At 36.1% G+C, this 19,287-nt stretch overlaps 2 protein-coding genes across 2 annotated transcripts; both read left to right on the top strand.

Annotated features, from left to right (window-relative positions):
• Window positions 1-366: 366 nt before the first annotated feature.
• Window positions 367-2,781, top strand: LOC114749157 (pentatricopeptide repeat-containing protein At2g37230). The gene has a single exon (XM_028937648.1). It carries the CDS (start codon window positions 377-379, stop codon window positions 2,447-2,449), a length of 2,073 nt encoding a protein of 690 aa, XP_028793481.1. The 5' UTR covers window positions 367-376; the 3' UTR covers window positions 2,450-2,781.
• A 12,418-nt stretch (window positions 2,782-15,199) lies between these two features.
• On the top strand, window positions 15,200-18,722 carry LOC114749148 (receptor-like serine/threonine-protein kinase SD1-8). Its single transcript, XM_028937637.1, has 7 exons — window positions 15,200-16,640; window positions 16,787-16,936; window positions 17,029-17,207; window positions 17,302-17,512; window positions 17,640-17,877; window positions 18,051-18,198; window positions 18,292-18,722. Exons 1-7 carry the CDS (start codon window positions 15,338-15,340, stop codon window positions 18,595-18,597), a joined length of 2,535 nt encoding a protein of 844 aa, XP_028793470.1. The 5' UTR covers window positions 15,200-15,337; the 3' UTR covers window positions 18,598-18,722.
• The last annotated feature ends 565 nt before the right edge of the window (window positions 18,723-19,287 follow it).

Genomic DNA, 19,287 nt, shown 5'->3' with positions numbered 1-19,287 from the left:
CTGGCTCCTGAGGACTGTAGGGCGTCATTTAGGTCATCTATGGCGCCGCTCACTAAGGCGCTGAAGTGTTACTCGTTGCAGGCGGTTCTTCTACACTAACACTAACGGCGTTCGACGAGCACGACGTTGCAGTTGTATCCCTGACACTCTGCTTCTCATGGCTTTCGTCTCCAGCTACAAGCTTCTGCGATGCAGACCCACTGTTCAACTCGTTATCCCCAAAGTTTCAGTCTCTTCCACCCTTGATCTCGTCCGCTTCTTCAGTTCCGCTGAGAATTCTTCCTTTGATGGAAGCGCCGCCCATGATGATGAGCCAGTTGCATCCAGTCCACAGCCGGAACCCAGATTTCAGAGGGCTGTAGATCAAGAACCGAATATGTTTCAGAGACGCCCAAGAGGTAAGCATCAAACCCCTGAAAAATTAGAGGATGTTATCTGCAGAATGATGGCGAACCGTGCTTGGACTACCCGGTTGCAGAATTCAATCCGGAACTTGGTTCCGGAATTCGACCATTCCCTTGTTTATAATGTGTTGCATGGCGCTAAGAAAACAGAGCACGCGTTACAGTTTTACAGGTGGGTTGAGCGTGCTGGACTTTTTAACCATGACCGAGACACCACTTTGAAAATGATTCAGATTTTAGGTCGCTCTTCGAAGCTAAACCATGCTCGGTGCATTCTGTTTGATATGCCCAAGAATGGTGTTGAGTGGGACGAGGATTTATTTGTTGTATTGATTGATAGTTATGGTAAAGCTGGAATAGTTCAGGAGGCTGTTAAAATCTTCCAGAAAATGAAAGAATCGGGTGTAGAAAGAACCATTAAATCTTATGATGCTTTATTTAAAGTGATTCTTAGGAGGGGACGGTATATGATGGCGAAAAGGTATTTTAATGCAATGTTGAGGGAGGGAATAGAGCCCACTCTTCATACATATAATATCATGCTCTGGGGTATGTTCCTGTCTTTGAAGCTGGAGACTGCTCTGCGTTTCTTTGAAGACATGAAAGGCAGAGGCATTTCGCCAGACGTGGTAACTTATAACACTATGATCAATGGGTATTATCGATTTAAGCAGGTGGAGGAGGCGGAGAAATTATTTACTGAGATGAAGGGAAGGAACCTTGTGCCTAATGTGATAACTTATACTACAATGTTAAAAGGGTATGTTGCAACAGGGCAAATTGACAATGCGCTTGCGATCTTTGAAGAGATGAAGTCATCTGGTATCAAGCCAAATGCTGTCACGTTCACTACCTTACTTCCTGGGCTTTGTGAAGCAGACAAATTTGTTGAAGCTCAAAATGCTTTGACGGAGATGGTGAATAGATATATTACTCCTAAGGATAATTCCATCTTCCAGAAATTGCTGACTTGCCAGTGTAAGTCTGGTGACTTGGATGCAGCTGCAGATGTACTAAAGGCAATGATTCGGCTGAGCATTCCTACGGAAGCTGGTCATTATGGAATTTTAATTGAGAATTTTTGCAAGGCTAATGCATATGATAGGGCAGTAAAATTATTGGACAAGTTAGTTGAGAAGGACATCATTTTGAGGCCACAGAGTTCTTTAGAAATGGAACCTGGTGCTTATAACCCAGTGATCGAGTATCTGTGCAATAATGGTCAGACTTCTAAAGCAGAAACATTTTTTCGGCAGCTAATGAAAAAGGGTGTCCAGGATTCAGTTGCTTTTAATAATTTGATCTGTGGGCACTCAAAAGAAGGCAACCCTGAATCAGCTTTTGAAATTATTAAGATCATGGATAGGAGAGGAGTTTGTAGAGAAGCAGATTCTTACCGGCTGCTTATTGAGAGCTGTTTGAGGAAAGGTGAACCAGCTGATGCTAAAACAGCTTTGGATAGCATGCTTGAAAGTGGAAACCTGCCAGATTCATCGCTTTATAGGTCAGTTATGGAGAGTTTGTTTGGTGATGGTAGGGTTCAAACTGCAAGCAGAGTAATGAAAAGTATGGTAGAAAAAGGGGTGACGGAGAACATGGACTTGGTTGGTAAGATCTTGGAAGCCCTTCTAATGAGAGGTCATGTTGAGGAAGCCCTGGGCCGAATAGATTTGCTCATGCTTAACGGGCATACACCTGATTTTGATAGCCTTTTATCTATTCTTTGTGAGAAAGGAAAGACAACTGCTGCTTTGAAGCTGTTAGATTTTGGTCTTGAGAGAGATTGTATTATAGACTTCTCAAGTTATGATAAAGTTTTGGATTCCCTCCTAGCAGAAGGAAAGACCCTCAATGCATATTACATTTTATGTAAAATTCTGGAAAAAGGAACTACATCAGATTGGAGTAGCTGTGAGGAATTGATCAATAGCCTTAATAAGGAGGGTTACACAAAGCAAGCAGATGTTTTATCTAGAATGATCAAGGGACCTGAGAGAAGCCCGCTGAAGAAAAAAGGCAAGAAGCAAGCTAGCATGGCTACCTAATGTATTCCGTCTTCATCATTTCTGTTTTAGAGGTTAGCAGTATGATGAGCTATTATTTCAGAGCAATAATTTGTCACAAATGGATCCAAAGTTGTAATTCCCTTCGACTGATTGTGATGTTCTTCATGCTGGATCCCAATCATCTAGGCTTAAAATTGCTTATTTTTATGGTTCACATCCACCTAGTGATATCCAAGTTATCCAATTTTTTTTTTTTTACATGACATGTTTTGTTGGAATATTGTAATTGAAAACTGAATGCCGGTTTTCTATTTAATGTTTAGAAAATTCTCCTGAAATGTGAATCGGATAGAAGTTGATTGCTTTTTGTACTGCCGTTTCATACTTGAGTTTCCCAAAAATAAAAAGCAACCTTGCAATTGAAATGTTCATAAAGGTGAACTTTGGTTTCAGAACTTCGTATCATCTAGTTTGAAACTGGTACAATGATACCAACTTGGGAGTTTATTTTTTTCTTCTTCTTTATGTGACTGTTATTTGTTCTGCACTAGAAGATCTGCAAAGTATGAAAGGTTTGCATGTCAGACTCCACCTACTACTACTTTTACTAATTGAAATGTTACAAAGTTAAATAATACATCATTCAAAATGTGAAACGACAGTTGATTTTGAAACATAACCAAAAGAAAAAGATTTTGAAATGGGGACCATGAATACTTCTCTTAATGAAAAAGGATGAATGTAACTGCGCATGAATGGATTCAATGATATAAAAATCTTGCTGCAGATATAACAGGCAATTGACAACCTTACATTTTAGTGGGTGTTTACCATAATGGCTGTAAACTCGTTAACCAGTCATTGAAGGATGGCTCTCTCTCCATGCCTATTCTACCTAGCCAAAGTGCTTCTAAACGTTCATAGTTCAGAAATTGTTTAAATTGAGTGTGGTTGACCGTTGAAAAATACAGGTATTTGATAACTGATAGCGCCTTCCTCTTGGATGATTAAATACTCTGGTGAGATATATCCCTCAACTTCATATCAGTTCCCCTCCTCTTTCAATTTTTGAAGTGATTGAGGTTGAAGGGTACTATATAATCTGTGCAGTGCGGCCAGTTTTACTTAAACAAATTTCTCAGCCTGTTGGCAGAATTTTACTCTAACATGAAAAGGGAATTTCATTTGCTGAATATGAAAATTCTGCATGCATGTGCAGTTGTCTGAGTTCACCTGTTTAGTTGTGGAAAACTTCAGTTTATCGTTTTTTTTACATATATTGTTGAAATATTTGAAAATTCATGTATAGAGTAATAAAATAAAGTATTATCTGTTACAGCATCTTGTCCTAACTCTCCTGATTGAGGTTTGTTAATGGGATGGGTTTAAACTAAAAGTAAGTAAAGCTTCCCTGGAGGATATGGTCCATATCTGCTGGTTGGGTCAAATGATTTTGGAAGGAAATAAGAATAATATTGGAATTTGTTAGAAAGCCCCTGATTATCTCCCTTGATTCTCTCTATTAATTGTCCATGACATTAGCTAGAATATATATTTCCTGATTTATTGAGATATTGCAATATATGTAATTTATGACCGGATATATTTCCTGATTGTAACCGGATATTTTTTCTCATCCGAACTCTATATATTGTAACCCAACCATATGGAATAAAACAAGAGCATGAAATATTCAGCAAAGTAAACATGGTATCAGAGCGTAGGGTTCCACCTGAACCCAGAAAACTTCGTGCGTTGCTGCCGTGAGATAGAGAGAGAGAACGCGAGAGGAGAGAGAGAGAGAGAGTGAGGCGTCCCAGATCTGAAGCCAGGAGCAGACCGTGGACGACACCGCCCCTCCAGTCCTCACCGGCGTCCTCAGATCGGCGCATCCCTCGAAGACAACGTCGAACGGAGCTACGCGTGAAGCCCACGCGCTGCCACTGCCTCTGCGCGTAAATTGCACGCGCCGCCGCCGGAAACCAACAGTACCTCCCAGAGATCCAGAAAATGAACCCATCAGAATTCCCACCCCTTTTTGGGTCCGTTCGTAATAGTCCAATGGCCCTTATGTTTGGTACATCTTCAAATACTCAAAGCACTCATTCACCTTTAGTCACCTCTCAAGCCTCTGATCCAGAACCATCCTTAACCCTGAACATCAAGCTATGGTGGTAGCTCACAAACTTAATGGTAGCAACTATCTCCAATGGTCTCAAAGTGTATTAATGTATCTACGTGGGAAGCGTAAGGAGAAATATATCAATGGAGAGGCAAAACAACCTTCACATAATGATCCCAAATTTGACACCTGGTTTGCTGAAAATAATCAGGTGATGTCTTGGCTGTGCAACTCAATGACTCTCGAAATCAGTGAAGGATACCTCTTGGCAAGTATAACTAAGGAAATCTGGGACGCTGCTAAGAGGACTTACTCCACACTAGACAACACTGCAGCCCTATTGGATCTAAGGAGGTAGCTCAAAGATCTGAAGCAAGGAAACTTAACTGTAACACAATATTACAGCACTTTGACAAAGATATGGCAGCAGTTGGATCTCTTTGAAGTTCATCTTTGGAAGGACATGGATGATGCTAATTACTACAGACAACTGGTGGAAAAAGGACGAACATATGACTTCCTATTGGGTTTGAATGATGTCTTTGAAGAAGTAAGAGGCAGAATTATGGGTCTAAAACAGCTTCCCTCCCTATTTGAAGTCTTCAGTATGGTCAAGTTTGAAGAAAGCCGGAGACACCTCACTCAGGGTAACCAAATCCCAGTAGATGGCTCAGCATTGGTCACGAGGAGGTCCCCAACATTCGAGGGATCTGAGAAGAAAGGGAACAAGTGGTGCAATCACTGTAACAAGAAAGGCCACACCAGAGACGAATGTTGGAAACTACATGGGAAACCAACCCAAGGGAAGCAGAAACAACGGGAAGATAGAAAAAGCCACCACACCTCCTCTGAAGAAAAAGGTGATGATGGAGACCAGTTGACTAGAGAAGAGCTTCAAATGCTTCGTAAGATACTTGAAAAACAAAACAAATCAAATCTGTTCCCAACGTGAACTTGATTCAATCAGGTAATTCTATTATAGCCCTTAATGCAATGGTAACTAGTGATGAGACCTGGATTGTTGACTCCGGTGCTACAGACCACATGATTGGTAACAAGTCCTTCTTCAAAACCTCAAATATTGCCATGAGAACCTTAGGGTAAAAGTAGCAACTGGACTATATACTAAAGTTGAGGGCGTTGGCATTGTGGCCCTATCTGATGATCTGGAAATCCATAATGTTTTGTTTGTTCCTGCTCTTACCTGCAACCTTATATCTGTGAGCAAATTGACTAAAAAACAAGTATGTTGGGTAATCTTTGATGATGTTAAGTGTGTTTTTCAGGATTCGATCTCGGAGAGGAAGATTTTGACTGCTAAAGAATGGGATAGACTCTACTACTTTGAAGGAAAAAATATGAAGACTGCGGGAGCAAAGAAAGCTATGGTTAGCTCTAATTCTCGGAATAAAAATGTAATGTTGTGGCATCAAAGATTAGGCCACCCCAACTTTGATTATATGAAGCATGTGTTTCCAACTTTATTCAATAAAAATTCTTTTCCTTTTCAATGTGAAACGTGTCAAATTGCCAAACAAACTCGCGCCTCTTATCCCAAACATACTTACAAACCTACTGCCCCATTTACAATGATTCATACCGACATTTGGGGACCAACCAAAATCAACACCCGCACAGGCACAAAGTGGTTTATTACATTCATCGATGATCACACCCGGGTCACATGGGTTTACTTTATGAAAGAGAAATCCGAAGCTTTACAAATTTTCAAAAACTTTCACTCTTTTGTGAGAATCCAATTCCAAACTCCCATCAAAGTTTTGAGAAGTGACAATGCCAAAGAGTATGTGAGTGGAGCCTTTAGGGAATTTCTTGAGCAGGAAGGAATCCATCACCAAACCTTATGTGTCTATACTCCTCAACAAAATGGAGTTGCTGAGCGGAAAAATAGGCATCTTCTAGAAGTAACCCGAGCTATTATGATGGAAAGAAATGTTCCAAGTCTGTTTTGGGGAGATGCTGTGCTAACCGCTGCTTATCTCATAAATCGAATGGCCTCCAAAATTCTCCATTTCACTACCCCCATTCAAAAACTCCTCGAGACCTACCCCACCTCACCTATCATCAATACCATCCCTCAAAAGGTCTTTGGGTGTGTCGTCTTTGTTCATAAACATGATGGGGGCAAACTTGATGCTAGAGCAGAAAAATGTATTTTCCTCGGGTATTCCTCCACCAAAAAGGGGTATAAGTGTTATTGTCCCACTACCAGAAAACTCATAATCTCCAAAGACACAGTTTTTTATGAGGATGATGCTTATTATCCCAAATTACCCATTCAGGGGGAGCACTATGGAGTAGAATGGCTAATTACACCTGAACCTATGACCAACCCCAACACACATCTTACCCCTCTTGAACCTGCCATACCACAAGAAGAAGTCACGTCCCTGAACCGGAACCAAAAACCCCTAGTCCTACACCTCCACTAGAGCACCAAAACCCCACAAACACTCCTCACCCAACTCACCCAATGGAAACCAATGCTGAAATTGATGCAGGGGTGACAGAGCGTTCAAGTCCTCAATCAGGTGAGCAGGACAGTAGTAATAGGGTTCCTTCCATTCCAAGGCAGCAACATGATTCCAATCCAGAGTTGGATCTTGAAGAGCTAGGATGGCCTATTGCACTTAGAAAGGGGGTCAGATCATGTACTCAGCATCCTATTCAAAAATTTGTCTCCTATGGCAATTTATCTGCTAGAATGCAAACTTTTGTGGTGAATAGCTCACAGGTGAAGATTCCAGAAACATTTCAACGGGCTATGAAAGATCTTAATTGGAAACGTGCCGCATATGAGAAATTGAGAGCCTTAAAGGAAAATAACACGTGGGATATTACCACACTTCCTAAGGGCAAGAAAGCAGTGGGTTGCAGGTGGATCTTCACCCCTAAATTCAATCCTGATGGAAGTATCAACAAGTACAAAGGAAAATTAGTTGCAAAAGGGTACACCCAGACTTATGGGATTGATTATCAAGAAACGTTTGCTCCTGTGGCAAAGTTCAACACAATCCAGGTACTCCTGTCCCTAGCTGCTAACCTTGACTGGTTTCTACATCAACTAGATGTGAAGAATGCTTTCCTAAATGGAGATTTGGAGGAAGAAGTGTACATGAAAATCCCAGATGGAGTAATAGCTCCACCTAACTCAGTTTGCAAACTGAAGAAATCACTATATGGCCTGAAATAGTCTCCACGAGCGTGGTTCGACAGGTTTGCCAAGGCAATCAAAAGGTTTGGCTACATCCAAGGACAAGCTGATCACACTCTCTTCGTTAAACACAGTAATGGAAAGGTAACGATCCTAATTGTGTATGTGGATGATATAGTCATAACTGGCAGTGATGAAGTTTCTATCTCCCAACTCAAGAAAGCTCTAGCTAGGGAATTCCAAGTGAAGGACCTAGGACAAATGAAGTACTTTCTTGGAATGGAGGTTGCTAGATCCAAAAAGGGTATAAGTGTGTCTCAACGAAAGTACACACTTGATTTGCTCCACGAAACAGGAATACTTGGGGCTAAACCTAGTGAGATGCCTATGGAAGAATCATGTAATCTGGAAGTGAAACCAGACAGGATACCAGTCAACTCAGAAAGGTACAGAAGACTTGTAGGTAAACTGATCTACTTGACTCATACAAGGCCTGACATTAGCTATGCAGTTGGAGTAGTAAGCCAATTTATGCATCAATCCCAGGAAGAACATATGGAAACAGTATACAGAATCCTGACCTACCTCAAACTCAATCCTAGAAGAGGAATATTCTTTAAAAAGGGGAGTACAAGGAACATAGAGGTCTACACTGATGCAGATCATGGGAGAGCTGTGGATAACAGAAGATCTGTCACGGGATACTGCACTTATGTTTGGAGAAACCTAGTCACCTGGCAAAGCAAGAAACAGACAGTAGTCTCAAAGAGTAGTGCTGAAGCTAAGCTAAGAGCTGTAGCCCTCGGGGTATGTGAAGGAATGTGGGTGATCAGACTTCTAAAGGAATTGAGAATTTCCTATGAAGGACCTATGAACCTCTGGTGTGACAACCAAGCCAGCATTGAAATGATCGAGAATCCTGTGTATCATGACCGAACAAAGCATGTTGACATTGATCGGCACTTCATCAAAGAAAAGGTTGAAGGTGGCACAATTAACCTGAGCTATGTGTGCTCAACTGATCAGATTGCTGACGTCATGACCAAACCTTTAGCCAGAGTCAAGTTTGAAGGGCTTCGAAGCAAGCTGGGAATGGTTGACATCTACTCTCCAGCTTGAGGGGGAGTGTTAGAAAGCCCCTGATTATCTCCCTTGATTCTCTCTATTAATTGCCCATGATATTAGCTAGAATATATATTTCCTGATTTATTGAGATATTGCAATATATGTAATTTATGACCGGATATATTTCTTGATTGTAACCGGATATTTTTTCTCATTGTAACCCAACCATATGGAATAAAACAAGAGTATGAAATATTCAGCAAAGTAAACAGAATTACAGATGAAAGAGGTAGTGACGCTTGTCAATTTGTATTGAAGGACTAAAACAAAATTTTAATTAATGACAGATCCTTGTTTTTGCTCAAAGACTACCGCAATCTCTTAAATTTGAAAAGAGGCAAGTTGAGCAAGATATGAGTGTATTGCAACCAGTAGTTTTTAGTATAGGTTGTGATAGAACAGGTTATGGATGTTGATAGTTAAACATCAAGGGCATGGAAGAACAAATAAGGCTATTTGGCAGTCTCGTTTGGTTGGTTCCTTGCTGCTATGCTTGGACTCCATGTGAGCCCCCGCTCTCTCTCTATTTTTTGTTTCTTCATTTGTTTAAGTTTCAACCTTCATTTACCCCGTTCAGTTCCTGCGTTTTACATTTAATCTTTTCTTCGCCTTTTTATGGCTAATATTCCAGTAGCTCTAGTTTTAATATGTTGCCGGATCCATACCCTGCATTATGTAGTAATCGTGTGTTACTTCCAACTATTGTTTTCTTTTCAACTTTTTTCTCTTTCAAGTTACCTTGCAAACTGCTTCTTCAGTTTTGTTAACTTCCTTTCATTTGTAAGGAATAAATAGTATGTTGGGGTTGATGCTAAGACAAATGACTGTGGAAGTCAACTTCCTTTTGCTTTTGCTTCTTCAGCATTAAATGACTTTACGACAGCCAAAGTAGCAGTACAACACAATTTGATACCTTACATCAGAATGCTATGCAGCTTAATATTTTTGTTGTTCGGATGTGTTCATGCCCATTTTTGTGCCTTTTTCATTTTATAAGTTTTTATCAAGGCAGGAATATGTAAGAAGGTGTGAAGTTGATGCTGCGGATTGTAAGAGAATATATCTTTCTGAGTATGTGTCAGTTTCATTTTTTGTAGTCGTTCTTAGTGTTCTTATTGTCAAATTTCAAATTAATTCCTTATCTAAACGTGTTCTAATATGTCAGAGAAATGGATTCATTTGGTTGAATATATAAATGGGCATGAAAAAAAGATTCAATTTCCCTGCCATGGATCCATGGGCTGTTGATCCTATATCATATTTACATTACTCAAATAATTCTATGATGAACTATTCACTTGTTACTTTGCTTCATATCTGACACTTATTATATCAGAATGACTAACTTTTTCTTTGATGGATTAAATTTCGTCCTCATTTTTGACTTACTGGGAACAAGTGATCTATAATGGATTCTCAGATTGCTATAAGCAGGGTGGAATGGGGGTGAGTCTTCTCATCACTTTCATCTCAGGCTGTTATTTGATGGGTGGAAAAGACTGAAATTTCCAACATCCTGACCACGCATCCGAATTTTTTTGACTGAGGAATGTGAAACCTTTTGGCTTGATAAATGATTATTTACCTTATTCCAAATGTATGAGCATCATATTTGGAATAACGTTAGTACATAACAGTCTCTTTTGGCAAACATTCTAGAAAAACCATTTCTTCCATTTTCATGCATTTAATCACGAGCAAATTCTTGCATTCGATTAAAATAAGAGCTGAGTGTTTCTCGTTATTCTTATACTCCTCCGGTCCTAATTATAAGACCCAATTGACTTATTTGAGAAGATTAAGGAAGTAAGTTAAGTTGGTTATTTATAATAAATAAGTGTTGTCATTCTTAAAATATCCTTGCTAATTAAGTATATTGGATAAAACTATCATTATTAGAAGGATTATCTTGGAAAAAAATGTATAAATATAAGACAAAATGGATTGGGGTCTTATAATTAGAACTAAATAAAAAGTCAAATGGGGTTTTATGATAAGGACCGGAGGAGTATTTTATTTATTATTGCAAAACGCGATTAACACATCACATCGCATCACCAGCTAACTTGCAAAGGTCAACTTTTTTTCCGAAGTAGTAGACTTCTCATCCTTCTCTCTTAGATCTGTTATTCCAAAAGAAGATTTCTTTTTTAACCAACAATGCTTTACACGGCAGATGGTTTCAAAGAATCAATAAAAATAATTGAAACAAAGTCTGGGGTTTAATTTGATAATTTTTTTCCTGGTATCTTATTGTAATCTTAAATTCAGGGGGGAATAAAAAATTTATTTGTTCTCCACTTATTCATTTGCCCCGCGAAAAGAATCTGCACGAAAAGGGAAAATACTATTCTTTTGGTCCTAAATATAATATTCTTTTTGTAATATAATTTACATTACAAAAAGAGTTTTATATTTAGAACTGGAGGAGTATTGTCCAATAATAATTCTGACCAATACATAATTCATGTTATATGATCATATAATAAAGTATAATTCTAAATTTTCATACTAAACTAAATTTTTTCATTATGGTGTGGGATAATCCACTTCTAAGTGATAGGAAACATACTATATGCAACATCAATGTTGCACTTTGATAAATAAGATCTACTTATTATGAATCTTGAAGAGCTGGTTAGTTAGTTTTACTCACATTCTAACCATTAAAAGCATCAGGAAAATTCTACAAAAAAAAAAATTGCAATGACTATATTATAATTTTGGAGTATTAGTAAATTTATAGTATTATCCTTCATTATAATTATTACTATTTTTTTTTTTTTTAAATAGCCTCAAGTCACCCTTGCAGCCAGGGGCGATGGGTGCTGGAGTTTAGGTGGAGCTCTCGCGATAACCAAGCTTTGTAGCCTCCAACCTTTCTTTTGAAAATATTCGTAACCTAATTGGCAACCATATTCTTAATTTTATTAATCACGTGTTTTTCAGGTTTTTAAATTGAGAATTTTTTTAACATTTGTGATTATTCATAACTTTATTAATGTCATTAACTACATGACTTTAGGTTTTTAAATTGAGAATTTTTTAACATTTGTGATTATTCATAACTTTATTAATGTCATTAACTACATGACTTTTAGGTTTTTAAATTGAGATTTTTTTTAACATTTGTGATTATTCATAACTTTATTAATATCATTAACTACATGACTTTAGGTTTTTAAATTGATATTTTTTTAACATTTTGATTATTCAGAACTTTATTAATGTCATTAACTACATGACTTTAGGTTTTTAAATTGATATTTTTTTTAACATTTGTGATTATTCATAACTTTATTAATGTCATTAACTACATGACTTTTAGGTTTTTAAATTGAGATTTTTTTCAACATTTGTACTATGATTGATAACTTTTATAAAGATATTCACGATTTTATTAATGTCATTAATCGCATAATATGATAAGCTTTTAGACTTGGAGAAATTAGGAAAATAGGAACCACGATAAAATATAACATATTTAATATGCATTTATTTTATTAAATTAAAATATGTATTAAATTAATAATATTAATTTGAAAATCTATCATATAAAGTGGTTAATGGCATTACTGAAATCGTGAATATCGTTATAAGAATTGTCAATCACGCTATAAATATTGAGAAAATCACGTTATAAATATTAAAAAAAATCCTAGTCTAAAATATAGTTAATGACATAGTGGAATTGTGAATATTATTATAAGAGTTGTTAATTATGTTGTGAATACTAAAATAATCTCATTTTAAAAATATGAAAAATATGTTGTTAATTATGTTGTCAATGATGTTAACGAAATCGTGAATATCGTTATAAGAATTGTTAATCATGTTACAAATATCCAAAAAAAAACAAATCAAAAGAATAATTGTCTGTCATCGAGCCTTGATGACCAAGACAAACGACCCAGTTGAACCCCAGCGATGGTCACCGACAATTCGCTGGCCAATGAAGGTAATTTGGGGCTTTTTAAAGGGAAAAAAAACAAAAAGTAATATTATAAATTTACTAACATTTTAAAATTTCAATATAGTCACTATGTCTGATTTGAAATTTCAAAAAGTGCCCTGAATTTGAACTCAAGTGATCTTTTCAGATATTTGAAATTCTACTAATTTTTTTTTTGAAAATTTTCTAAAACATTATCTAATTTTGGCGAGATCAAAAGCTACGACTGTTGAGAAGCTAGATTTCATTTGTCCTCCATCATTTCTAGGCTTCCGATATGGATGAAATTACGAGAGAGTGGTGTCCTTTAAAACAGATGGGGAGGACTATTATGCACCCATTTGGATTGATTTATTTAAATATTTATAAGCATATTTTCATATACTGAGATAGAAATTTTCTTACATATTTATTTCGTGTTTTATAAATAATGATTAAAAAGCTATTAATAAACAATTTCAAACAAGCCTTATGTTATGCCATAGCACATCACATTCAATATTGAGACACATAGGAAGCGAATGATCATGCCCACAGCTCAAGAAACAAATACTACCTCAAATCCTTAATATAAGACATTGTTTGACTTTTATTTTGGTCCTAAATATAAAACCTCAATCTACTTTGTCTTTCATATTTATATACTCCTCCGGTCCTTAATATAAAACACATTTAACTAATTCGATTAGATTAAGAAAGTTAGGTAAGTTAGTTAATTATAAAAAATGTGACACGTTTTTCCTAAAACACCATAATCATTTTTCTTAATACCTCCTCTCCCTTTTCTACTTGATTATGGTTGAGGGAGTATCCATAAGGGTAATTTAGAGAAAATTGATAAATATGAGAAATGAGTCTTATATTTAGGACCAAAACTAACTCAATAATTGGATCCTATATTAAGAACCGGAGGAGTATTTTTTCTAAAATAATCCTTCTAATAATGATAGTTCTACCCAACACACTTGATTAGCAATGATATTTTAGGAAAGACAACACCTATTTATTACTGATAACTAACTTAACTTCTTTCTTTAATTTTCTCAAATTAGTCAACTAACTCTTATAATTAGGACCACAAATAGTACTAAGAAAGAATGCAATCCTAATTCACGCTTCGATGAACCCGTGCATAAAATGCTTAATCAACATACCCCATTTTGGCCTGTACCATTAAAGAGAAAATGACATAGAAAGTGGTGTGACAAAATGAAGCAGAATATTGTTTGACATGATTCATAGATGTACAAAGTAGGTTGCACAAAGCATTAGTGTCTCGTGAGAAGGGTAATTAAAATAATTTAAAGTCTTAAGAAAAAAGGTAAAAGAAAACAAAAGAGAATGCTCAATAAAATCATGAAATTTGATATTTTTTTGGTTTACAATATATTCAAAAATTTAGTTATTAATAAAATGCAACACAGGTTGTGCAATCCATATGTTGGACCTCTTCTACTGGGATAAGTAATATTTTTGAGATATTACTTGCTTCAAAGTTACACATGAGTATTTTTTTATATATCTTAATTATGGTGGGATTGATGACCAATTCAATTTAACAATTGGTTTAGTTTTCATCATGGTGTGAAATCCCAACTCAATTTGAATGACTGGTCAGACAAGTGAATAATTTTCTGGCCAGTCTAGACAATAATTTTGATCTAGGGTGTGTTTTTTTGCTTGAGCATAAAACGAAGCCGTTTGAAGCTTTAAAAAAGATAAAAGAAATCACAATGTATCCATCATCTTTGTGCGTTATTAACTTATGTTGGTTGAATTATATGTAATTCATTCATGAATATTCTAACTCATTTTGGTTGAATATGTAATAAAAAAAATGCATCAATTTTACTTGATTTTCAATATTTTTAGTTTTATATAAAGTACAAGTCATAATTTTAATATTATAATTATTTCCCCTTTATGTTTTCGGTTGAAAAGTCATTGTTAGTACTTGGTTGACTTTGTGATTAACAACGAAGTCTTGGCTTAATTTCTTAGCCATCTTAATCACCTAATGCATGTTTCGGGTGGGTTGTTGAAGCATGACAATTAAAAATTAGATTAATATAATTTTTTATTCTTTAAATTTATTCTTATTTTAATTCTAATTTTTTAAGTTTTTAAATTTGATTTTATTTGAAATATTGATCCTTGTAATCTAATAAAACTTAGACTATTTTATTTTTTAAGAAATTAAAACTTATAATTTAAAATTTAATGAAACAAAACTAAAATGAAAATATACTGAAAGGCAAAGGTTATATTAAAAATTCAAATACTGAAGGAACCTGAAAAGACACACGCGCTTATACGGCTCCTCGATGCCGCCTGCATTAAATATGTCAAATTGTCAACAGTATCATAGTGTATTTGAAATTGATCAACTTTGAACGATCATCTGGGTTGAAATCTTCGACCAAAGACCAGAAGCAGAGAGGGAGATTTTAGACTAACCAAGCAAGTTATCTTGATAAAAATCATGGATTTAAAGCATCCTCAATCTCCATTATCATGCTTTAGGGTCTTTTTCTGCCTTTTCAATTCCAGAACATGGGAGGTTTTCTTGGCTACCTCCATGTTAACTTCTTCTCGAGCTGTGCTGTTATCCTCTCTTTATTTTCTGGAATTTCATTCTCTAGCGATACCTTAAATTCAACCCAATCACTAGGGATTAACCAAACCCTTGTATCTTCCAATCAAGTGTTTGAATTAGGGTTCTTCAATTCAACTTCTTCTTCCAGAGGGTACTTGGGAATCTGGTACAAGAACATTCCTGAGAGAACAATCGTCTGGGTTGCAAACAGAGACACCCCACTTGAAAATTCCAATGCAACTCTGAAAATCGGAGACAGAGCAAACCTGGTTCTTCTCGATCCAGCAGGAAATTCCTTATGGTCCTCGAATCAATCAGAATCTGCACCTTCAAATCCTGTGCTCAAGCTTCTGGATTCTGGGAATCTGGTAATTAAAGAAGCAAGTGAAACTGATGACTCCGACAACTTTCCCTGGCAAAGCTTTGGTTTTCCCACAGACACTTTGTTACCAGGTATGAAGCTGGGATGGGACTTTGGTAAAGGCATTGAATGGCGTATAACATCATGGAAAAGCGAAAACGACCCTTCAAGTGGAGATTATTCTTTCAGAATGGAACGCCAAGGAATCCCAGAAGCTTTTTTGTATGATAAAGGGGACAAAACATTTAGAACAGGACCATGGAATGGTATAAGATTCGGTGGATTGCCAGTACTCACATCAGAAGCTGTTGTTCAAGATACTTTGGTTCAAAATTCAGACGAGGTGTACTACACACCCTCTTCGGTTTTAACCGGTAACCAATCTGTTCTTACAAGGCTTGTTATAAATTGGACTGGTGATGTTCAAAGATTTGTAAGAGCACAAGGAAGCCAAAGTTGGAACATGATATGGTCTGCACCTCAAGACCGATGCGATAAGTACTTTCAATGTGGTCCATATGGTATATGTGATTCCAATTCTTTTCCTGTATGTAAATGCTTTCAAAGTTTCAGCCCAAAAAATCAGAATGAATGGAATTTGAGAGTTTTTACCGATGGCTGCGCGAGGAGCACAGGTTTGGATTGTCCGACAGACAAGTTCTTGCAGCTGCAGCATGTGGAGTTACCTGAATCAGTGAATGCGTTTGTGAACAATAGCATGTCCCTTTCAGAATGTGAGGACATGTGCAGGAAAAATTGTTCTTGTAGTGCTTATGCTAATGTGAACGTCATTAATGGAGGAACAGGTTGTGTTATATGGACTGAGGACCCGAAAGACATGAGGCAGTTTTCTGAAGGTGGCCAAGATGTCTTTGTCAGAGTTGCTGCTTCTGTTGTTAGTAAGCTTCTTTCTTTGCTTCGTCCTTTTACTTGTTTGTTTCTTTGCTGCTATAAGGTAATATTTCTAGATTCACAGATTAACCCACCTATTTTAGGCCAAATCCAAGGGGACATGACTGTGCTGAGAGTTTTATTTATTTCTCAGCTGACCCAGGATCTGCAAGTGGCAAGAAGAAAAATACAGGCATGATTATAGGCATTACAATGGGAGCAATTATCATAGTTTTGGGTTTGATCATGTTTCTTTTGTGGAAGAGAAAGTCAAATATACTAAAACGAAGAGCAGAGCAGATAGGTAATACAGAAGTAGTATGTACAGTTTATAGTGGCTTAGGTGAGGAATTACTTCTGCTGGATATAATGTTTTCCTGTCTCTCTTCATATTAGGTGGTTTTGGGACAAGTCAAGATATACTTTTAGTCTCAAGAAATACAGAAAATTCAGGTGATACGAACATGGATGATCTAGAGTTGCCATTGTTTGATTTTAATACCATAACACTGGCTACAGACAACTTCTCAGGGGCAAATAAACTTGGAGAAGGAGGCTTTGGTAGTGTTTACAGGGTAATTTAATATTTGTACTTGTGTATCTAACTGTCATTGTAGATTTTTAAATTCTTAACCTATTGATCGGAGTGATATATTGTGATAATCACAGGGTAGGTTGTTTGAAGGGCATGATATTGCTGTGAAGAGGTTATCAAAAGCCTCAGGGCAAGGGATCGAAGAATTCAAGAATGAAGTCAAGTTGATTGTGAAGCTTCAACATCGAAACCTTGTACGAATGTTTGGTTGCTGCATTGAGAACGAGGAAAAGATGTTAGTTTATGAATATATGGAAAATAAAAGCCTTGATTTTTTCTTGTTTGGTAAGTTTGTTTTCACATTGATTATCACCAAACTTTGAATGTTGCTTTATAAGAATATCTGATTCTAGACTATATTTTTTATTTGAACACTTGATGCTTATGATAACTGATAAGAAACTGTCCACAGACAGAGAAAAATGTTCCTTATTGGACTGGCAATTACGCTTCGACATTATATGTGGAATAGCAAGAGGACTTCTTTATCTTCACCAGGACTCTAGACTTAGAATTATTCATAGAGATCTCAAGGCAAGTAACATTCTACTTGACAAGGAGATGAATCCAAAGATATCAGATTTTGGGATGGCTAGAATCTTTGGTAATGATCAAACAGTAGCGAAAACAATAAGAGTTGTTGGAACATAGTAAGTACAACTCATACTATTTGAAAACTCACAAGTATATTATGGGACTTGAAATCTCATGTCCTATTTAATATTTACCTGACATGATACTTATTTATTTTTGAATTCTTAAAACAGTTTTTATTAGAAAAGTTATACTACATCCTAATGATTCTTGAAGATTCAATTTGCAGTGGTTATATGTCTCCAGAATATGCATTGGATGGACTTTTTTCTATAAAATCCGATGTTTTTAGCTTTGGAGTTCTTGTGTTAGAAATAATAAGCGGCAAGAAGAACAGAGGATTTTATTACTCAGACGAGTTAAACCTCCTTGGACATGTAAGAACAAACCCATATTTTCTAAAACTGAAGTACTTTATTATTCATAAATATCTCCTACTAACAGAACGTTACTTCTTTTTCTTGTGTTAGTCATGGAAGCTATGGAATGAAGGGCGCGCACTGGAACTGGTGGATCCATCATTTGGTAATTCATATTCATCATCTGAAGCATTAAGATGCATAAAGGTTGGTTTAATCTGTGTTCAAGAAAGACCAGAAGATCGACCAACAATGTCTTCTGTAGTATTAATGTTAAGTAGTGAAAATGCATCAATACCACAGCCTAAGAACCCAGGTTTTGTTGCAAGGACTCATACTGATACTAGTTCTTCAACCCAACAAGAAGAATCATACTCTGTGAATCAAGTTACAGTCACAGTAGTTGATGCCAGGTAGAAAATTAGAAGTTTCAAAGAACTGCCAACCAATTGTATTATCTGTAGTTCTTTTTCCCAAAAAAAGTTCTTGTATTATTTGAGCTTAAATCGTTCTATGTTGAATTATAAGCTTCATTTTTTGAAGTGTTGTCCATTTTGTAACTCTGTAATTCCGTGCAATTATCGCATATTTTGTGAATTGAAGGATTAAGGTTTAATTTTGATTTGAAAGTTTTCACATAGGAGCTGTAGGTATTTAGAAGTCTTTTTTAAGATTAATGTTATCTTAGAAATGTTAAAAAAAGAGAAAAGGGGAAATCCAAAAAAAAATGATTGTTGAATTTGAAAATTCCAAATCAGAAATTACTATAAAAATGTGTTATTATTTGTTTTTGGAGTGTAGTTAATTTCTTTATGAATGGAGTAACAATACTGATTGACAATTTTGAAATTCAACAATCATTTTTTTTTTTTGGATTTTCCCAAGAGAAAATGTGTCCTAACTATTAAAAAACTAAAGGTTACTGTTAAAAAACTAATATTAATTAAAAACACTAACATTAATTGCTAGTACTTTTAATATTTAGTGGAGATATTGCTCATTTTTAATATTTTCGGAATGATATTGATCCTAAAAAAAACTTCTAAATACCCACAGTCACTACTAAGAAACTTCCAAAACTTTCAAGACAAAACTAGACCTTAGCCT

Source organism: Neltuma alba, unplaced genomic scaffold (assembly GCF_004799145.2).
Source record: "Neltuma alba isolate B1F8T4 unplaced genomic scaffold, ASM479914v2 tig00005966_pilon, whole genome shotgun sequence".
Taxonomy (NCBI): domain Eukaryota; kingdom Viridiplantae; phylum Streptophyta; class Magnoliopsida; order Fabales; family Fabaceae; genus Neltuma; species Neltuma alba.
The sequence above is the reverse complement of the archived record's forward strand: the minus strand, read 5'-3'. Positions and strand labels throughout refer to the sequence as shown.

Bases quoted from the DNA above. Each gene is read 5' to 3' on its own strand.
- LOC114749157 (XM_028937648.1), top strand. From the start codon at position 377: ATGTTTCAGAGACGCCCAAGAGGTAAGCATCAAACCCCTGAAAAATTA.
- LOC114749148 (XM_028937637.1), top strand. From the start codon at position 15,338: ATGGGAGGTTTTCTTGGCTACCTCCATGTTAACTTCTTCTCGAGCTGT. The intron at 16,641-16,786 runs GTAAGCTTCTTT...TTTATTTCTCAG, and splicing joins AGTTGCTGCTTCTGTTGTTA to CTGACCCAGGATCTGCAAGT. The intron at 16,937-17,028 runs GTAATACAGAAG...TCTTCATATTAG, and splicing joins ACGAAGAGCAGAGCAGATAG to GTGGTTTTGGGACAAGTCAA.